Source organism: Eleutherodactylus coqui, chromosome 10, assembly GCF_035609145.1.
Source record: "Eleutherodactylus coqui strain aEleCoq1 chromosome 10, aEleCoq1.hap1, whole genome shotgun sequence".
In the NCBI taxonomy this organism is placed as follows: Eukaryota; Metazoa; Chordata; class Amphibia; order Anura; family Eleutherodactylidae; genus Eleutherodactylus; species Eleutherodactylus coqui.
Window position 1 is genome coordinate 20,033,261 of NC_089846.1, and position 20,635 is coordinate 20,053,895.

At 47.5% G+C, this 20,635-nt stretch overlaps 2 protein-coding genes across 2 annotated transcripts in view; one reads left to right on the plus strand and one right to left on the minus strand.

Moving 5' to 3' along the window:
- Positions 1–1,060: 1,060 nt before the first annotated feature.
- C10H9orf78 (chromosome 10 C9orf78 homolog) lies at positions 1,061–10,382 on the minus strand. The gene is made up of 9 exons (XM_066580498.1): positions 10,222–10,382; positions 8,791–8,850; positions 6,578–6,629; positions 5,573–5,643; positions 5,413–5,490; positions 3,887–4,084; positions 3,668–3,804; positions 2,512–2,610; positions 1,061–1,493 (listed from the first exon to the last, which is right to left on the minus strand). Exons 1-9 carry the CDS (start codon positions 10,305–10,307, stop codon positions 1,402–1,404), a joined length of 873 nt encoding a protein of 290 aa, XP_066436595.1. The 5' UTR covers positions 10,308–10,382; the 3' UTR covers positions 1,061–1,401.
- A 45-nt stretch (positions 10,383–10,427) lies between these two features.
- USP20 (ubiquitin specific peptidase 20) overlaps positions 10,428–20,635 on the plus strand; it is a 31,387-nt gene continuing 21,179 nt past the window's right edge. The window contains exons 1-8 of the mRNA XM_066580499.1: positions 10,428–10,523; positions 15,034–15,201; positions 17,122–17,175; positions 17,264–17,326; positions 17,411–17,548; positions 17,769–17,865; positions 18,837–18,906; positions 20,414–20,527. Coding sequence (XP_066436596.1) covers positions 15,121–15,201; positions 17,122–17,175; positions 17,264–17,326; positions 17,411–17,548; positions 17,769–17,865; positions 18,837–18,906; positions 20,414–20,527 — 617 coding nt within the window. The 5' untranslated portion in view covers positions 10,428–10,523; positions 15,034–15,120. The remainder of the gene's footprint in view (positions 10,524–15,033; positions 15,202–17,121; positions 17,176–17,263; positions 17,327–17,410; positions 17,549–17,768; positions 17,866–18,836; positions 18,907–20,413; positions 20,528–20,635) is intronic.

Consider the following 20,635-nt stretch of genomic DNA (forward strand, 5'->3'; position numbering starts at 1 on the left):
GCAGCCTGTATAGGGTTAACAGCCGGGATCTCAAGTTTGAGCCCTAGCCTGGCCAGCAGCAGTCTTGCCTGCCATGCACTGATGGGTGTCTAACCCCACCAGCCCACCCAGCAGACGTCCGGACTCCCATTCCCTCTTTGTGAGGGAGCGCTGGTCCAACCTGAGAGGTCAGGCGCAGTGCTGAACAAGAACAGGGCCTTGCAGGAGAAAGGGTGAGAGAGGATGTTAAGGATCTTCGCCAGCACAGGCGTATGACAACGAGGGGAAGGGAGAGTGCAGAGGACCATGGCTGCACCAGAGACTACAGTTAATGCTGTGTGGGGGCCAAAACGGAAGGCCAAGGGCATTGTAGGTGGTGAGAGGCCAAAGGCCGCAATAGAGGAGTCAACCAGCAATGCTGACTCTAGTTCAAAAAAAGACAGAGTAGACAAGGGGTCCAATAGATGATGGGGTGAGGGTGGGGAAACAACAGGTCCACTCGACCAGGGGAGGAATTGCATTCAAAGGAGTGTTGCAAGAATGGGAAAGAGACAAAAGCATGGAGGTTGGCAAAGGCGATATACTTACCTAGTCCCAGTCACTCACCTCATCTTCTGCCGCAGGGGCACCAGCAGGTTTACCGATTCAGCAACTGTCACTTAGTAGTCAGAGAGTGCTGGGTGTACAGACAGGAATCTCAGGTGAGCTCGTGGCTGGCAGGAAACAGTAGTTAGAGCTGATCTGGTCCACTTTGTTCCCTTGGAGGAGGGAGTAAGAGTGTGTCTGACGCAGCACTGTCGCCCTCCCCACGAAGGGACAATCAGGGATGCTAGATCAGCCCCAATTCCCACCTAGATGAAAAAAGAAAAAAAAAAGCAGAAAGGACCTGCAGAGCAGGCGGCCCTCCTCCTTCTGTGGACACTAAGCTAAAACTGAATAGCTCGGTGCCTGCAGGAGGGGTATAGCTGGTAGGAGGGACAAACTCTTTCTTTGCATAGTGTCTGCCTCCTCGTGGCAGGAGCTATACCCAAGGTCTGCTGTGTCCCCCAATGACACGGACGAGAAATAAAATATGAAGAAACAGTGTTCACATTTTTAATGTGCATCAAAATGACTTTGATTCTTACTTATCTTCTCATAAGATTTCTGCAAAACCAAATCCATGATGAAGTGATTGTTAAATTATAACCCTCATCCAAATACTAAAAAGGTAAGGTTTAATAAAAATGAAATACAGACACATTTATCCATGGATAATACTGAAGTCCGTGTCCCTTAAGTCTTTGTCTTTAGCGCCAACATCAATGCTCTGGCAGGAGAAGGAGAAGAGGAGCAGGTAAAGAGAACAGTTCTGGGCTCCCACGTCATTGGCATCCAGGTTCGTGCCTTATACACTGTATTATAGATTTCTGGGCAGCAGCGTTAGTAACGTCTGTTCATTTTCTTAAACTTCTCATAATGATAGTCGTCTGTGGCCTTCTCATTGGATGGACGCTTGCGATTTGGAGGAGATTCTGAAAAGGAAGGATGACAACATCAGGAGTCTTGCCTACATGAATATAGTCTTTCATGTGTGTCTATCAAGTACGTCTTAGGGTTCAATCAGATGAGCGCAAATTTGGGCAGTGTATTGTCTGTGTATTCCAAAGACAGCAAATAAGGAATATGGTACAATACATCTGCAGCGCCACCTATTGGAAAGCAGCATTCCTGCAAGCTAATCTAAGACTCTTTATACAAGTCTTTATAACAATGACTGGGAATTGAAAACCAAAAGCAGGATCCATACTCCGACAGCTGTTTTTGGGGAGATTGCACCTCATCAGTGTGCACTAGGATCCTGGCTTGGCCTTATAAATTTCCTTACTCACCTCTTAGGTCTCTTCTTAAGAAGTGATGATACCCCTTCCAACTCACATCACAGGCCTCTCAGTAGCCAAGCCAGAAACCTACTGCACACTGATGAGGGGCAAAAACCAGAAACAGCTGTCTGTGTATGGATTCTGTCTTTTGGTTTTAAATTCCACGTCATTGTTATAAAGACTCCTATAAAGAGTCTGACATTTGAAGAGCTGCATTCCTGCAAACCATAGGTGGCGCTGCAGAGGTATTGTTCCATCTTCCTTATTTGCATATTTCCCAGAGGTAATATAAGTCTCCTCACTCACCTTCTAGGTACTCTCCTTAAGGAGACAGGATACCCTTCCTGTTCCAAAGATAGCACATGGACCCATAGTAGACAATTAGGCTATTCCAGGGTCTGTGGATATCGGACAGCACACAGATGGGTGTTTGTGTGCTGTCCCATACGAACTGCGCCTATGTGCAACTATCTGAATATGCTCTTAGGCTGGAGCTACAAAGCAACAAAATAAATTGTGCTAAACGCCTGCAATGCTGCTGCAGTTTTTGATCATGCCTGCCCATGCAGAACATTTGTTGCCTCCTCTCCCACAGGGAATAGTTGGAGTCACATTACACACCCGCTTGTGTTGTTGTGTAGCCCCATATTTATACTGCTCTGATACTTACTTTCAGGTTCCGGCTTCTCTGTGTCGCCTACACGGAGGGGACGTGCTTTGGGCTCCTCCTTGTGACGTCTCAAAGGGGTGTTCAGGTCTTCCTGGTAGACTGAAAGTAAAGGGGAAACTGTTAAGAATACTTTGCTTCACGTTGAGTAAGGGAAGCTTTTTATGGCAATTTTAGAAGCTGTACCTTTCCAGTCAGAGTGCCACGTCTGTGCATGGGCTGTGCCTGGTATCGCAACCTAACCCCATGCCAGCAAATCTGGCTGAACTGCAATACTAGACAATACCCTATGCTAAACAAATTAGGTTATCAATAGTAAATCAGTGCGTCTCCCCACAATCCCACAGGTAAGATATTTGTCAGGCCTGTGAGCTCATGCACTGAGCTGATTAGTGCAGGAAGCAGACAGCTCCATTCCCACTGCAGTGGTCAGGATTGGTATTGCACGCAAAGTTCCCATTTATTTCAATGCCTGCAATATGAAACCTAGCCACTGCAGTAGGAACGGAGCTGTTTGCTCCCTGCAGAAATCAGTTCAGTGCAAGAGCGCACTGGCCTAGTGAACAGCTGATTGGTGACAATTTTGGGTGACAGACCCCCGCTGATCTACTATTGATGACTAGTGCTCTGCAGCAGATTTGCTTCTTACTGGGCCCACCCTTTAATCTTTCAACATGGCTGTGATACTCCTATTACTTGATACATACTGTGCATTGGTAGTCAGACACTGAATGCTGCGTTCAGACTGATCCCACCACTGGCCAATCAGAGCAGCCTGTAAGGTCTTAGATTACTGATGCACCACTATGGTTAGTGCGCATGTGGTAGTCTAAGAATTGTCACGTTGGAAGAATCAAGAGAGACCCTAAAAAGAAGCGGGTCAGTGGTGAAACCAGGAAAAGGATGGCAACAAAATAACAACAGGTCACTTAAATGGTATTTGGATATTGTATTCTGCTGACGGGCTCAGGAAGAGGCTCATTTTATTTAGAAGGCTCCTCTAGTTGCATCTGAGAGCGCTTGGGTTGAGCTACAAGTTTTGTTGCCCCCTTCCTTCCTGGTTGGATATGACCATCCATAAAGTTTGATGCATGACCATAAGACAAAAGATTGCTGGACGGGGCCAACTTTGATCATACATCCTTAATCGGAATCTTACATCGATTGTGCTGCACATAGTTGACGGCCATGTTGGTGGGCACGAAAGAAGTCTGCTTGTCTTTCTTCTTATTTTGCTGCTCGGCCAGTAAGCGGGCCTTGGCGTCCTCCGTGGAGATGATGTTTTTGATTTTTGCTCTGATGATGAATAAGACACAGTTGTCATTACAGCAGTTCCTTCCCACGTGAGACGAGAACATAAAGCAAACGGTCTACGTACTCTATACCCAGGTCCACCTCAGGGATCCCACTTAGCATCTGATTGGACAACATCTCCTCAGTCTTCTTGGCGGAAGACACCTTGATGCTGTCCGGGAGCTCGTACAAGCAATCCTCTGCACTTTTTGGCTTCACCTTCTTCTCCTCATTCTCGATGATTCCTTTTCTTTTCTTTAGCTCAGTTTCGATGTACTTCATCCTGAAATAGCAGAAATAAGAGATACTGTTAGTATTTATGTAAGGGGAGCAGAAGAGATTGATTCTATGGTCAGGGTGTTCCATTCTGGTGTTTGTAGACAGTAAGCTTGGAGGTTTCTATTATGATGTTCCGCAGCAGCTGAAGCTACTACACACTGCAGCTGCTAAAGACTAGCGCTAACAGTCAATCAGTCAGTGATCGATTCAGTAGGAGAAACTTACTGCACAAGTGATCTAGAACAGACTACTTTGGCAGCAAGAGATGAGCAGTGGCGTTGTTCTGTAGAGAGATGGCACTGTAGTCGGGGGAAGACTTCCTGAAAATATGGGAGCGTTCACCATTCAAGGATTGTGGTACGATGACCAACGGTCCTAGGCCATATCAGGAAACGCTCCCCAGACCAAGACACCGCCACTACTGCTCTGTTGTATCTCAACGGTGCACCCATGGGATACGGCTGCATGCCATTGAACCAGATGCGGACCTGGCCCTACGTATGGTTCAGCAGGAAATGGGACGCAGGGTCATCAGGGGAACCCTTATCAGTCTTCGGCTATTGAACCATAGTCGACGCAAGGCACACCACAAAAAAATCAAGTCCCAATTTACCCATGACTGTTCATGTTGCCTTCTGCTGCGCAGAGTGAGGTCAGCACATTACTTGATCATGGCGCGCCCATCACGCGTTACTGATCACAAGATGTCACGCGCCGGCTGTTCCTAATGCAGTGATCGTTCAGAGTAGAGATGCTGCTCTTTGGATAATCAGCAGCCTTTAACATCCAAATTAGAGGCTTATATAAATATTTCCGGACACCCTTTAAAGAGGATGTCCTGCATTGAAGGCTGACAACCTATCCTCAGGATATATCCTTATCAATAGCTGATTGGTGGGGATCGGACGCTCAGGATCCATGAAGATCAGTTGTTCATCAAGTCACCATGTTGACGCACAGTCAGAAGCTCACAGCTCTGTACACTTTGCAGTTGCCTGGCATGGTACTGCAGGCAGAGTCCCCACTGAAGGTAATAGGAGTTTTGCTTGCAATACCATGCTGCGCCACAGCAAAAGTGTACAGAGCTGTCTGCTTTCGACTCCGTACACCAACACAGCGGCCTGACGAACAGCTGATCATCAAGGTTTCCAAGTAGGAGACGCCTATTGATCAGCTACAATTGCCGTATCCTGAATATCAGGTCATTAATGTTCATCGCCGGACAACCCTTTTAATACATATTACAGTATCTGAGAAGTGGAAGATAACCCCCAAGATCACAGGGATGCAGCTTCATTACTCCGACACATCACACCCCGGCATCACACCTACATGTCAGCATCTTCATCCCTCCGGTTGGTTTCCGCAGAGAATGAGGTTCCCAAGTTCAGATCTTCATCTTCACCAAGTCTGGAGAAGGAAGCAGAAGACATGATATCAGATGAGCGGCGGCTTCCTAATCCAACCACGTCCTTACAGAATTAGAGGTTACCTGTCCTTCCCGCGGTCCTTCAGCTTCTTCATGTCCACCATCCCTCCAGTGTTCATTTTGAAAGGATCATCCTACGAAGAGACGACAATCATGACTACGAAGCTGATGACTCTTCCCGGCACTAATGTCTGTCCATACCAGCTATACTCCAAAAGAAATGGCACAGAGCAGAAAGCGAACGGCCCCCCATTATAGTCAGTGGGGTCCGTTTGGCGCTGTTCGGTTCCGACATAAGACGGATCAGTTTGGCCAGGAGATTCCCCTATGTTGTTCCTAAACAGAGCAGGAAACCGGACCCCCGACGCAGATGTGAAACCCCCACTTATGGAGCCGTAACATCACAAGCCAAAAACAGATAAAACGTAACATAATACAAACGGCAGCCTCCTCATCCCCAAGACTCCCATCCCATCAGCAGAAGCAGGGACCTTAAGGCCGAGATCACACACATCTATATGAATTGCGTATTACGCCCTTGAAAATGCTACCAATAGAAACCACAGGATGAAGCGCAAAACGAGCCCTCACACATCTATATCAACGGGAAAATAAAGAAAGTACTCATGGCTGCCAGAAAATGGCAACAGAAAAGAATTTTAAAATATATTTTTGAAAAGTAGTGCAGCAAAAAACCTCATAAAACTGTATAAACTTGGTACTGTCGGAATTGTATTGACCCACAGTATAAAGCTGTCATGTCACTTTCGTTACAGTGTGTACACTGTAAAAACAAAACAGCCCCCCCCCCCCCTTTAACCCTAAGATGGCGAAATTGCATTTTTTTACACTTCACTCCACCTAAAAATGTGTAGTTTTCAGTACATTATACGGTACACTAAATACCACCATTCAAAAGTCGTCCCTCAGATAGCTATGTCTATGGAAAAATAAAAGTTACGATTTTTTGAAAGTGGGGAGGAGAAACCAAAAATAAAAAAACCCAAAAAGATGACTGCGTCATTAAGGGGTTAACCTACCCGGATGCGGGACGGCGAGTGCACTTACCGCCAATACGGATTCTTCTGGCAAATTCTCTCCTACTAATAAAGCTGCGGCGCTGCAGAGAAAACACAAGAGCCGACGATGAAGTGTGAAGGTACGATTATATACGCATTAGCGCCCAATGCTGTGCAGTCGGCTCGTTACCCAGAAATGGCGAAATCTATCAGCAGCGCAAATCTCCCTCCTGATTGTTTCCTACCGTGCGGAATTCAGGCTCTTCCTTTCACAGAGGACTGATTACCCTGGATACACTTGTAGCAAACCCTTAGCTATGAGAAATGTTACAACAGGACAGGTGTCTATCCGTGGGGTGTAAGGAAGACCGCTTCCATTCACTGACAGCAAAAAGAGATTTTGAAAGTTGCGTATTGTGCATCAGTTCCAGAACTGTTCTCTATATACTGGTTATACATGAGACACTCCATTCGTGCATGCCGTGTTGGGGTGTAAGGATGTCACGGGGACGTTCAGTCGCAGAACCCCACCTGTATGAGCCAGAGAAGACCACCGTTTGCTGGACTCAGCCTGTCCATGTAGTATATAACTGACCATTCATTTGAAGTGCCAGAATATTCTACTCCAAACCCCGCGTGGGGCCATCAGATGGGCGTCAATCTGAGACTGTTCTGTCCAGATGAGACAACGCCTTTAAAAGGGCATTTTCATTAAATATTTCGTCCGTACCACGGATTCGCAGCAAGTACCGCCCGTAGCACCCTATGGGAAATAGATTCTTCCTGCACACTTGCGAAAACCAATCGCGGTTTCCGCAAGCAGAGGAGAAATCGCAGCACGCTCTATTTTTGCACGGATTACGTCCGGATGGCTTCCATTTACTTTAATGGAAGCCATCCGAACGTAATCCGTGCAAAAATGGAGCGTGCCCTTCTGCAATTGACATTCGCCTAGCGATGATGTGGAAAAAACAGGAGCTTAAAGAAAGCTGTACTGCGCATATCCGAGGGTTTGCCGTGTGGACCATCGCAGTACAGACAAATATCGAACGTAACGAGGTACGAGCGGACACCACCGCCCCCAGGGCCGGATTCCCCTTTGGGATTCCACATTCGGAATCCGTCTCTGCCGTGTGCAGGAGGCCTAAGAAGATGGCTTCCAAACTGCTGCAAGATTAAAGAGTCACTTTAAAGAGTAACTGCAGTTATAAAAAACGTCTGACATGTCAGAGCAACACATCAAAAGTTTTGATCAGTGGGGGTCCAGGTGCTGAGACCCCCACTGAGGCATGCTCTGCATTTCGGCGATCAATGCTAATCCCCTTCGACTGTCATTGTTCCTTCTGGGCAGCTGAAGACAGACGCATAGAGGTCTACAGAAGTCTGTCTTCAGCTTCCGAGAGGAGCAGACAAGGCACGATGACAGTGGAAAGGGAACAGCAGTTGGGTGAGTCCTGGAGCCCCTTCAGCTCATCCATCGGCGGGGTCTCTGCACCCCACTGATTGCAACTATTGCCCTTTTGCTCCGATATGTCAAAAGTTGCTTTTTTTAATGTGTGGTTGTTACTTTTTAGGGCTGGAATCACGCTTGCAGTTTTTTGAGCTGAAGCCAGGAGTGAATTCAGAAGGAATGGGAGATGTAAAGCATTGACAGCTACTTTGCCTTCCTGTTGGATCCACTTCTGGATTTGGCTCAAAATACTGCATCAAAAACTGTACGAGTGATCCCAGCTTAAGGGCGCGTTCACACATAATGGATCCGCACCAAGATGGGCAGCATCATTTGCGCTGCAGATCTGCGTCAAATCCTGTTCCATTTTTTTGGCTGCGGACGCACAGATTTCACCCTTTAAGTCTGCTGTGATCCGTGTCAAAATCTGCATTGAACGCCCCAATAATGGTGCAGATTTTGGTGCAGATGTTCTGAATGTCACTTCTTTCCATAGATGCGCGTGGAAACACGTCAGACACCCTGCACACGGCTTTTGCCAATCGACAGGACTAGATCCGTATGCGGATCCATGGCAAAAAACGCAACAGAATAGCTGCGGATTTTTGCCACGGATTTCACGAGGAAAACTCCACGTCAGAATCCGCCATTTGAACATACCCCGAGAGCGAGTTCACACGTGGCAGACTTTAGTTCCATTCACCTAAACGGGGTTGTGTCTCCAGAACACACATGGATGGACTCCGAGAGCTGCTGGGTGCGATGTAAGAAATTACCACATAAGACATCGCCGGAGACATGATGTCACTCACCTGACACCATTGGGTCGCTTTCTTAGACTCTGCACTTCTTTAGCTTCTTCTAGTTTCATTCTGCCCAAAAAAACACACAAACAAGTATTAGAGTTGATTAGCAATAATTAACCCCTTCCTCCCAGCAGTTTAGGACAAGCTCTGGTCGTTCTGCAGAAGAGGACATTACAGTTTAGGACGAACAGAGCTTGTTCTATTGTAATAGCCTGTACCTCCGATTCAGTCAGGGCTAGGAACGGGCTTCTTGGCTTTAAAAAGACACTAAAAGCATGATGGTGGCCCCTACAGATCCGAAGGTACAGCCGTTTGAAGTGGAGTCGGGAATACTGAATCTACAGCTGTCACTTTTTAGTCCGTGTGCGCAGAGGACAGCAGGGGAAGGGGAGATCAGCGGCAGCAGAGACGATCTGTGATCCTCCTGTCTCTCCCCTGTCCAAGGGGAGGGGGACATGAAGTTTTGTTCATGCTATCAACCCTTTCCCCAATCCATCAGAGAGCAGATTTGCTCTCCAACTGTCACACGAACTCCAAAATGGTACCAGAGGAAACTACAGGACGTCCAGCCGAAATAAATAAGTCTTCACACAACGGAGAAATAAGAAAGTTATGGCTGTCAGCAAACATTTTTGGAAATAGTACAACAAAAAGAAAACTACACTCCGGTCATTTACTGTATTACGCTATACGCACGGACTGCATCTCTCGCTCCATCGAGTAGAGCGCCGATCCGCTCACAAGTCCTCCAAAACGCGCGGCACTTCCCGTAGGTTTACGATTTGCCTTTTGGAATTTTTATCTGCACAACTGTGTGATATATTCAGAGCGTGCGCAGATATGGAGGGGGAGGGGGGGATGGCTCGCCGCTGCTGGCGCATGGAATATACATTTGCACAACCCCATAGACTCCTATGGTGCCTTCGGTGCAGAAACACGGAGCACGTCACATATATTTACACGTGCGCAAAAATAAAGGGCAAAAAAAAAACCTGAATCCGAGGGAACCCATTGAAATCAACAGGTTCTACTCCCTGCGGTTTGCACATGCAAAAACGCCTGTCTGCAGAAGTCCTAGAGTTGGAAAGTCGCAATCGCACGTGACGTACATCGATATCCACGGAGGAAAAAGTGTCATGTGACCACGGTCCAACCAAATTGTGTTTCTGACCACTGACGATGATTGGACACAACGCCGTGCTTGACACAATTTACAGTTTAACTCTAACCTTGAAGGACAACATCACACGAACGCGCATCTCCAGCGGATTGTGCCGCAGTAGATCACCGAGGAAGAGTTATAAATACTGTTGCTATGGAACACAGAAGCTGCCCATAGCAACCAATCAGGATGCTTCTATCATTCTGCAAAAGGGCTTTTAAAAGTAAGAGCTATAATCTGATTGGTTGCTATTGGCAACGGCTCCAGTTACTTACCTAACCTCTCTGGCCACCCCTTCATCTTCCTCCTCCTCGTCCGAGCTGGAGGCTCTTCTTCTGCGGAACATTTTACCGGCTGGCATTGTGGATTCCGTACGATATTCAGCTTCCCATGTAAACAGTAAGGCGAACGCGCGCACTTCCGGCGCGGGGTGATGACGTCATGGTACCCTTCTGAAGCTTTCAGGCTCCGCCCCGGTTTTGGCAGGGAGGGGCGGAGCTAAGAATCAGCCGTCAACAGCAGCTGCAGAAAGATGGGGCCCTGAGCGCAGGCTGTAATGCCATAGAGCAGAGGGGAGGTAAGTACCTGCGTCCACCTACAGGCAGGGGTGCACGCTGAGGGCGAAGATACATGTGCATACACACACTGCTTCCTCCTTGTGGGTTGCAACCATTGATTGAAGTTGCAGTCTTGCAGCTGCAGTGTCCCCATGACAACTCTTCCTGTCCTCTGCTCTGTCAGATCCCTATATCTGCAGGGACATTGTGTGGGTCCAAATCACTGTCTGTGTACTAACGATCTCGTACAGTTGGATGTGGACGGTGATTGGGACCCATGCGGTGTTAACCCCTTAGTGACAAATCTATCTTGCGCCTTAAGGACCAAGCGATTTTTCATTGTCGCATTGCAAGAGCCATAAGTCGTTGCTGGGGCCGGATGAGGGCTTGGGGTTTTGTGGGGCGAGTTGTGTATTTTAATGGCCGCGCTCTGGGGGCCGCAGAATGTGTTGTAGAGCTTTATTACATTTTTTTTGGGGGGGGGGGGGGGGGCGGATGAAACCCCCGCCCCCCAGCCACCCTTTTTATAACGTTCCAGCATTATGTTGGAGGTTTGAATTTACGCCGCTCACCATTCGGTAAAAGTGCGGTTTGCATTGGTACCGGGTTGAGTAATGTGTGCCTTTTGGATTGCTTTAAGGGCCCATTGTCCATGGACGGCTTTTCGCTGCGGAATTCGCGTCCGGCGAATTCCACAGCAATGTCCGTCCATACACATGCTATATTAACCCTTTGCAATCCAATTTTGGATTCAGGGTTTCCTAGGGGGTTTTCTATTTCTGCCATTATACAATGGCACCACCTGCTGGCTAGAACCAGTACTACGACAACAGAGCGGCTAGTAATATACAGTAAGAATACCCTGCCGGACGTCTTCCGACATTGGAGCTGCACAGCCTTCAATCAGAATGTCTTTAGACGTCAGACAGTGGATTGGAAAGGGTTAAAAGATTCTTCCCTGCCGACGAGTGGAAATCAACTGATTTTCCTTGCGACCGCATTGCGGGGTGCTGATGGGTGACAGGAGGAGCCCCCTCCCACTGTAATCTGCTTGAATGATGCAGTTGCTATTGATTGTGGCATGTAAGGGGTTAAACTGTCAGGATTTTAGTTTTTTTTTCCTGCTCCTGGCGGTTAGAGCAGGAGCCTTGCTGTCAATAGTCAGCCAAGCCACCACCTTAAAAAGATGTATGTGCAGGTTTAAAGTGGGATCTGTATAAAGGGGTAATGGGCGTCCCTATCATCAGGATAAGTAATAACTTTATGATCAGTGGGGTCGAAATGCTGGGACCTCCACCGATCCCAAGAATGGGGGTCCCAAAGGTTCCCGCATGATTGGAGTGGAGGCTGCTCTTGTTACATTCTTCTCAATGGAAAACTGCCGAGTACAAACACCCTGCGGTCTTCAGCGATCCCATTGAAATGAATGGCGCAGCGGTGTGCATGAGTGTTGTTCACGTGGGGACCGTCGGAACCCTTCGTTCTCAGAATCGGTGGGGGTCCCACAGATTGGACCCCAGCAAATCATAACTTGGCACAACCCCTTTAATAAAGTCAGCCCTACATTAGATAAATATTAGCCGACAATCTAATATACATGTGGCTGCCAGCAGGAGATGGTGAGCTGCCAGCAGAAGGAGGTGAGCTGCCACCGGACTATAAGGGCGCCTTCAGACGACCGTATATCAGCCGGGTTTTCACGCCCGGCCAATATACGGCGTCTCTCTCTGCAGGGGGGGAGTCTGGAAGAGCCGGGAGCAGGAACTGAGCTCCCGCCCCCTCTCCGCCTCCTCTCCGCCCCTCTGCACTATTTGCAATGGGGATAGGCGGGACGGGGGCTGGGCTAATTCGCACCACGTAGCCCCGCTCCTCTCATTGCAAATAGTGCAGAGGGGCGGAGAGGAGGCAGAGAGGGGGCGGGGGCTCAGTTCCTGCTCCTGGCTCTTCCATCCCCCCCCTCTGTACATGCGGACGACATATATCGGCTCGGCGTGAAAGCCTAAGGCTGTATTTAAACAGCCAAGAACTGCTAAGACCTGCAGTGATTAGGTGTAATCTGAGTATTCAGGTGGCAGATGCTCAATTTTCCTGCAGCTCCTCCACAGGGTAAATGAAGTATTACACGAATGGGTCCTCCAGACTGTTTTGGTAAAAAGATAGATTAGGATTCTGAATAAGGACCTGCCATATTTTGTTTCTGAATTCCCTAGCCCCGTTCACATAGGCTTTTGCGTGGATTCTGACACCAGTTCTGCGTCAGGATCGCGTCCTTTCTGTTTCAGCCCACTAACTGCAGTGGGAACATACCCCGTAGTTAATGCAGCACGGGTTTCTTAGCATGTAAATTTGAAATTCGTGTCACAGAAGAGTCTAACATTACTTGCAGGAATGCCGCCTTCCAATAGGTGGCGCTGCAGAGGTATTGCTCCTTCTCCCTCATTCGCAGAAGAAAAAAACAAACCTGTCCATACGGATTTCCGCACGTGGTTTACCCGTTGGGTGGCACTAATCCATCTTCAGATTTGCGGCATTTCCAAATGTAAATCTGCAAGAAATCCCATCTGCTTCCCAACGCAGATTTAATACCATATGAATGAGACCTGAGGGTTTTGGAAAAGGGGGTTCGCAGATCCGACTGAATTGTGTATTAAGGCGCAATACAGGCGTAAATACACAGCGTATCGGCACGTAGAGAGAATGTACAATTGATTCTGTGTGTAAATACGCAGCGAGTACGTGCGTTTCCTGTGGATTTACACCCACCCATGCGTTTCAGGGGGCCATTACGGTGCGGAATATGAACCATAGTAGGACTTGCTACATTTTCTTTTTCACGCGACCGAAAGCCTCATGAAAAATGCGCAGCTGTAAATGAAGCCATTAAAATCAGTCACAGCGTGTAATCACATCTTGTATCCAAGCTAGAGGCAGTACAACAGGGTAGTAGAGCCTCCATGCCCCCTTGTATCACATCTTGTATCCAAGCTAGTGTCGGTACAACAGGGTACTAGAGCCTCCATGCCCGCCCGTATTACATCTGTATCCAAGCTAGTGGCGGTACAAAAGGGTATTAGAGCCTCCATGCCCCCTTGTATCACATCTTGTATCCAAGCTAGAGGCGGTACAACAGGGTACTAGAGCCTCCATGCCCGACCGTATCACATCTTGTATCCAAGCTAGAGGTGGTACAACAGGGTACTAGAGCCTCCATGCCCGTCTATATCACATCTTGTATCCAAGCTAGAGGCGGTACAACAGGGTACTAGAGCCTCCATGCCTGCCTGTATCACATCTTGTATCCAAGCTAGTGGCGGTACAACAGGGTACTAGAGCCTCCATGCCCCCTGTATCACATCTTGTATCCAAGCTAGTGGCGGTACAACAGGGTACTAGAGCCTCCATGCCCACCCGTATCAGATCTTGTATCCAAGCTAGAGGCGGTACAACAGGGTACTAGAGCCTCCATGCCTGCCCATATCACATCTTGTATCCAAGCTAGAGGCGGTACAACAGGGTACTAGAGCCTCCATGCCCACCCGTATCAGATCTTGTATCCAAGCTAGAGGCGGTACAACAGGGTACTAGAGCCTCCATGCCCACCTGTATCACATCTTGTATCCAAGCTAGAGGCGGTACAACAGGGTACTAGAGCCTCCATGCCCACCCGTATCACATCTTGTATCCAAGCTAGAGGCGGTACAACAGGGTACTAGAGCCTCCATGCCCACCTGTATCACATCTTGTATCCAAGCTAGAGGCGGTACAACAGGGTACTAGAGCCTCCATGCCTGCCCATATCACATCTTGTATCCAAGCTAGAGGCGGTACAACAGGGTACTAGAGCCTCCATGCCCACCCGTATCACATCTTGTATCCAAGCTAGAGGTGGTACAACAGGGTACTAGAGCCTCCATGCCCGTCTATATCACATCTTGTATCCAAGCTAGAGGCGGTACAACAGGGTACTAGAGCCTCCATGCCTGCCTGTATCACATCTTGTATCCAAGCTAGTGGCGGTACAACAGGGTACTAGAGCCTCCATGCCCCCTGTATCACATCTTGTATCCAAGCTAGAGGCGGTACAACAGGGTACTAGAGCCTCCATGCCTGCCCATATCACATCTTGTATCCAAGCTAGAGGCGGTACAACAGGGTACTAGAGCCTCCATGCCCACCCGTATCAGATCTTGTATCCAAGCTAGAGGCGGTACAACAGGGTACTAGAGCCTCCATGCCTGCCCGTATCACATCTTGTATCCAAGCTAGAGGCGGTACAACAGGGTACTAGAGCCTCCATGCCCGCCCGTATCACATCTTGTATCCAAGCTAGAGGCGGTACAACAGGGTACTAGAGCCTCCCTACAAGGGGTCGGTTCTCCACAATAAATTCTCCTTTTGCTCTGATATTGTAATCACTTATATCACCGTTACAATCACAGAGAAAGTCTCATCCATCCGACAACTTCTAGGGGAGGGATTGTTGCTGACAAGGAGTGTGTAATCCATCTCCCGTTCTTCCTGTCTTCTCAGGGTGTCCACCACGTCTTTTCTCACCAAGGGTTTGGTAAGGAGACTTGAGGTTCCCACCTTCTCGGCACTGTGGTCCTCCCAGACACTATGGGTGAGATCGATGATTTCTGTCCTCATCTGGATTCGATTGGGGAAGTCACCAAGGAGGATCTGATCTTAAAATCCAAGGTGAGATATTGAGTACAGGCCTCCTGTAACACTTAGGAAAAATGGAATACTTTTATGGCCGCACCAGCACTGCGGCAGTATAATTATAGGAGGTACCCAGATCACAGGGGGGTCTTTCCTAACTGTTTCCATACCTCCAATGTAATTAATTCCTGCCATGGACATGCTGTGGAGAGGGATAAGGACAGCAATGAGCATGGGTTCCAGTGTTTGGATCCCAACCAATCCAACATTTATCACCCATCTTGGTGTAGGTGTTAAAGGGGTGTTCCAGATGTTAAAATTTAACTTCTTCCATTACTTTGCCCATACTTTATTTTTGTCTACCTATTACCTCTTTCCCTTTGTCTATGGGTGTCTGTACTCAGCCCTATAGGAGGTGCCCATACACCTTTGGTAGCTGTTGGCCGACGGCTAGTTCTCCCAGCTCCCCCAACACAAGAACGCACGGTAGAACCAAATGTTTGTGTGCGTTTAATGGGGAGAAATCTACAACCGGACAACTCTGGTGTCGGCTTATCTCCAAGAAGAACAAAAGGATCGGGTGTTGAAATTCAAAACCCCTGATCCTTCTTACCCCCTATGTCCTCTGTTGAGGAAAAGTTGGGAGGCCCCATACGCATGCGACAGTCATGGAGTCCAACTGAAATTGGCAGGTTAGGATGACTTTTCACGAATCATCCGCAGTAACTCTGATGGGATTATCTCCCCGCCCATGAAGAGCTTTATGGTAGAGTCCATGTAATATTAACATACATGAATTATGCTGATTAATAAACTGACTTCTCTAGAGAACAACTAATTCTCAGGTGGTCGGAATGAAATCACACGACCCGCCTGAGGAATAGGACTCCAGGAAGTTTCAGAAAGGAATAACCGACCAAGTTAAAGGGGTTTTCCCAGTCAAATACTATTGATGACCCCCGCTGATCATCCTGCCCACAGTCAGTACAGCATGGCCGGATGTCATCATCGGGGGTGGAGACGATCGGGGGTCTCATCGAAATCAACGGGAGCTGAAGTTTGTTATTACGCTTCTGACTTTGACATCGGGGATGGACATGGAAGTGTAATAGAGTCAAGCTGACTGACGCTGATTACTACGTCCGGCCCCACTGATCGCCGGGGATCCTGAGCAGCGGGTCCTCTGCAATCAATTATTGATGAGGATGGGTCATCAGTAGTAGTTACCTGGAAAATGACTTAAATACTAGCCGACTTATATGTACTGGGGGGCTGGTTACATAATGAAGGAGGAACTGCCGGTATGAGAAGAGGCAAAGTGTGCCAAGACAGTATAACCTACCTGATGAAGGAACCAGTCTGGTTCCAAAATGTGCTGTACCTGACACAGCAAATAACAGGACTACTGCCACTCCGCACACGTCGCTTTTTCCTATACTGGTAGCGCCTGGATGCGTTTCGTTTTTCCACATTTAATACTACTACAGTATTTGCAGGTTTCAGGAGGAAGCAGGAACAATCTGATGATAAGAGGGAGGAAAGCCACAGCTCTTCTGTGAACAGTATTGTTCCCAGTAAGGTTTTAGGGTGTTGGAGTGAGATATTTACCGAAAGGAAGGAGTGGGGTGCACCGAACCTATCCATGTATTTTTTTATATGCACCTCTACTCATAGGCCAAATAGGATGACCATAAAGGACTCGCTGAGTAATCCTTCATGATGTCCGGCACCACGAAGCCCTTTATCTTGACCCATCCCTTTTTTGTAGAATGTAGAAGGGTCTCATGCTCTTTTTACATGCATGTCAGCCGCATTGGGCAGGGGTGGCGGCCACTTTTCTGGGGTCTATACATAAAGGTATTGGTCATACAACCCAAACACGGCAGATCTCATTTTCTTCGAGAGCGACAAGTTGGTATTATATAGTGTTTTACCGTCTCTCTTCCTTTTCTGTAGGGAACATGTGAGTCTTGTGGTGCCGGTGGACCCAACCTGTGGGCCTGTCTGCAGGTAAGTGTCTCCTAACTGAGCATCTCGTGGTCTTCATGAGGAGGACGTTGAGTTGGCTTTGTCACTGATCGCCATCTTCTGCTTTCAGGACGGGTGCCAATACGTGGGATGTGGCGAGTCTTACGCTGATCACAGTACCTTGCATGCTCAGGTGACCGGATAACCCCATTGCTTGTGTATGAGTTGTGTCGGGACATGATATAATTTCACCACTTCTTGTGTTTGGGTCTTTTAGGCTAAGAAGCACAATCTGACGGTAAACCTGACCACTTTCCGGGTTTGGTGTTACGCCTGTGAGAAGGAAGTTTTCTTGGACTCCAGGGTTCCTTCTCCGACTCACTACCAGTCCACCTCCCCCAAGTTTAGCCACCGGGTGCGTCTCCATAACACCGTGTGTAAGGGGGCAAGGCCTATTTCTCATCTTAGCACGCCTGTACATTTCCGTCTTGTATTTTTTTGAATAGGGGACTTCTTCTGTTCCGCCCTTCATAGTATAGATAACGGACGATTGGACATAGCAGTATTCTCATTTGGGTATTACAGCAGGTATATGGGCAACCTTAGTTGATGATTGCTATGTCTCCTTTGTCTAGGAAGTACCTGCTGCTGTCCACCCTTTAAAGTCAGTCCCCATTGCAGTAGCTGATGACGGGGAGTCGGAGAGCGATGACGATGACCTGAAGCCCCGAGGTTAGTGCGTAGATGCGATTTCCAGGGTCGTCATGTCCCTATCCATGCAGCTTGTTCTTTCCAGGCGTGGTTTCAGAAGCGTGAAGATGAGGTTCAACATCTTCTCTGGTCAACATAGTCACCAGGCCTGAACAACATCGAGAACAAGAGTGAGGACACGTTATTCTCCACCAAGATCCCTACCGGGGCTTGAACCATTTTGCATGATGTGTGGTCTAATATACCACCATTCAGTGCTTGTAGGAGTCCATGCCAAACCAAATTTAGACTGCATTAACCCGTTCTTGATGTGTGACGTACATGTATGGCGCACATCGGATGTTGGTGTATCGAGCGGACTTTCCCAATCACATTATTTTAATTAACAAGAAAAAAAAGAAAACCTACACAGTGAATGCTGTCAAAAAATATATATACGCATTTTTGTTCACCTTGTATCGAAAAAAAAAAATTAAAAGGGAGGGCTATGACTTTTTCAAAGTGGGGGAGGGAAAAAAAACGAGATAACGACTAAATTATGTGCCCCTGCATGCTGGTAATTAAAAAAAAAAAAAACTTGACAAAAAAACCTCTTGTGGAACATCTAGATGCTTAAATTATTTTGATTAACCCCTGTATGTCCACTGCTGGTATATATCTGTATTACTCTCTAAATCCGCACCATTCGCAACCTGATTGGTTGTTTGGATTTACTCATTCACGGTGATTGGTTATTTGGGTTGGCTGATTCACGGTGATTGGTTGTTTAGGTTGGCTCATGTAGAAGTGGGGAGTAAAAGGCTAATATGCCCCCTGCTGCCATATTGCTCCATGACTGGACAAGTTTACCATTTGTAGGTCCAGGAAAGTTGCGTGGCACCCTTGTGGGCGTAGTAATGGTGGCCATCTCTCGTGAATGTAGAGTGACTGTTGATTGTTGGATTGTAAGGGGAGATGCTTCTTGTATTTATATTCAGGTCTTGTGTCTTTAGGTCTTACAGGGATGAAGAACATCGGTAATTCGTGTTACATGAATGCGGCTCTGCAGGCACTTTCCAACTGGTAAGACTGAAGGTCCTATATATTTACTCCATACAGATAGAACTAGCAGCGAGGGCTGTGATAGTGAAAAACGGAGATTGGCAAACACTTCATATCTGATCCTAGTTCTCTTAGGGCCCGTTTACACGGAACGACCTGTTGGGTACAGATGCCTGACAGTCGTCCCACTGATGATCATTCCTGTGCTTTTTAAGTAGGAAGGAGCATCACTAGTGAATGGAGGTGGAGCGTGTTGGGGATCGTCCGCCATTCACAGTGAACAGGCAGTCGGTCATGAGTGATATTACCTATTAACACAGGCTGATCTGTCATTGAGTTTTCTGCATGTAGAAGATAAACGACAAATGCGAAGCGACTAAACCTCATTTGTCATTTGGTCGGGCATGCATTTATACTGAATGAATCGTTCGTATTCCTGCTGGATGCGGAAATCTGAGCCATTTATCCGCCTGTGTAAAAAAAGTCCTTAGAGTTGCCATACAAATCGAGTATAGAATGGCCCAAACCACCAATTATCTAATGTGTATGGGTCCTCCTACCTAGTTACATAGTATGTTAGGCTGAAGGGAGACAATGTCCATCTAGTTCATCCTGTTTCCAACCCGCTCCCCCCTTGTTGACCCCGAGGAAGGCAAAAAAAAAAACCCCAACGAGGCAGAAGCCAATTTAGCCCATTTAGGGAAAAATTTCATTCCAGACTCCATAATGGCAGTCAGAATAATCCCTGGATTAACGTTCGAAAGTTCCTACATGACTCCAAAACCCGCTGGTTATTTAATGTCTATATCCTGTAATATCATGGCGCTCTAAGAAGACATCTAGTTCCCTCTTAAACTCCTCTATGGATTTTGCCATCACCACGTCCTCAGGCAGAGAGTTCCACAGTCTCACTGCTCGTACAGTAAAGAACCTCCTTCTGTGTTGGTGATACAATCTTCTTTTCTCTAACCATAGAGCATGCCCTCTTGTTACTGACCTCACCCTAACGACAGATGTAAGGTAGATAAGGAGTGGGCTGTTGGATCCTACCCGATACTCTTATTCTTGGGGAAACAAGTTTCTACCATAGCTGTCTGGCAGCGGCTTCCTCCCCATTCAGAACACATGCAGGTATAAGTAGGGTGGTCAGAGAGAGAGCTGTCAGCCAAATGCTTGTTCGGCCGCTGCTTATCTAATGTTTGTGGGCAGCCTTCGTTTACACAGTATGACACTTGAACAGGAGTTTATGTAACAGAACTGCTGTTCTTACCGGGGGAGAGGAAGTTGCAGACATCTTGGTGTCTGTCTTGTGTCACCCAGTCATCCTCCCACCTCAAATGATCAATTATGGATGTGTTATTTCCATAATCGCGACCCTGCATCTACTAATAGGTTTGGACCCAAGTGGGAGGCACTCCCGCACTGAGGTTGGAACTCCCACATGATGGCCCACATGCCTTTTGATTCACTAAGTGTAACTTTATATTTTTACTAGCATTATACTTCTTATTAACGGTGTCTTCTGCAGCCCTCCATTGACGCAGTTCTTCCTAGAATGTGGGGGTCTGGTGCGGACGGACAAGAAGCCAGCGTTGTGCAAGAGCTATCAGAAACTAGTTTCAGAATTGTGGCACAAGAAGCGGTAAGTGGCCTTTTATATTTGACCCTATTCCATTGACTTCTATGGCAGTATGTAGATACAGGAGACACAATGGATTCTAATTTCTGTGTGTTTGGTGTATTTCATTTT

Excerpts from the sequence above, each read along its gene's own strand:
- C10H9orf78 (XM_066580498.1), bottom strand. The coding sequence starts at position 10,307 with ATGCCAGCCGGTAAAATGTTCCGCAGAAGAAGAGCCTCCAGCTCGGAC. Across the intron at positions 6,630-8,790 it reads AAGCGACCCAATGGTGTCAG|CGCCGCAGCTTTATTAGTAG; the intron begins GTGAGTGACATC and ends TTTTCTCTGCAG. Across the intron at positions 5,491-5,572 it reads AAGGACCGCGGGAAGGACAG|ACTTGGTGAAGATGAAGATC; the intron begins GTAACCTCTAAT and ends TTCCTTCTCCAG.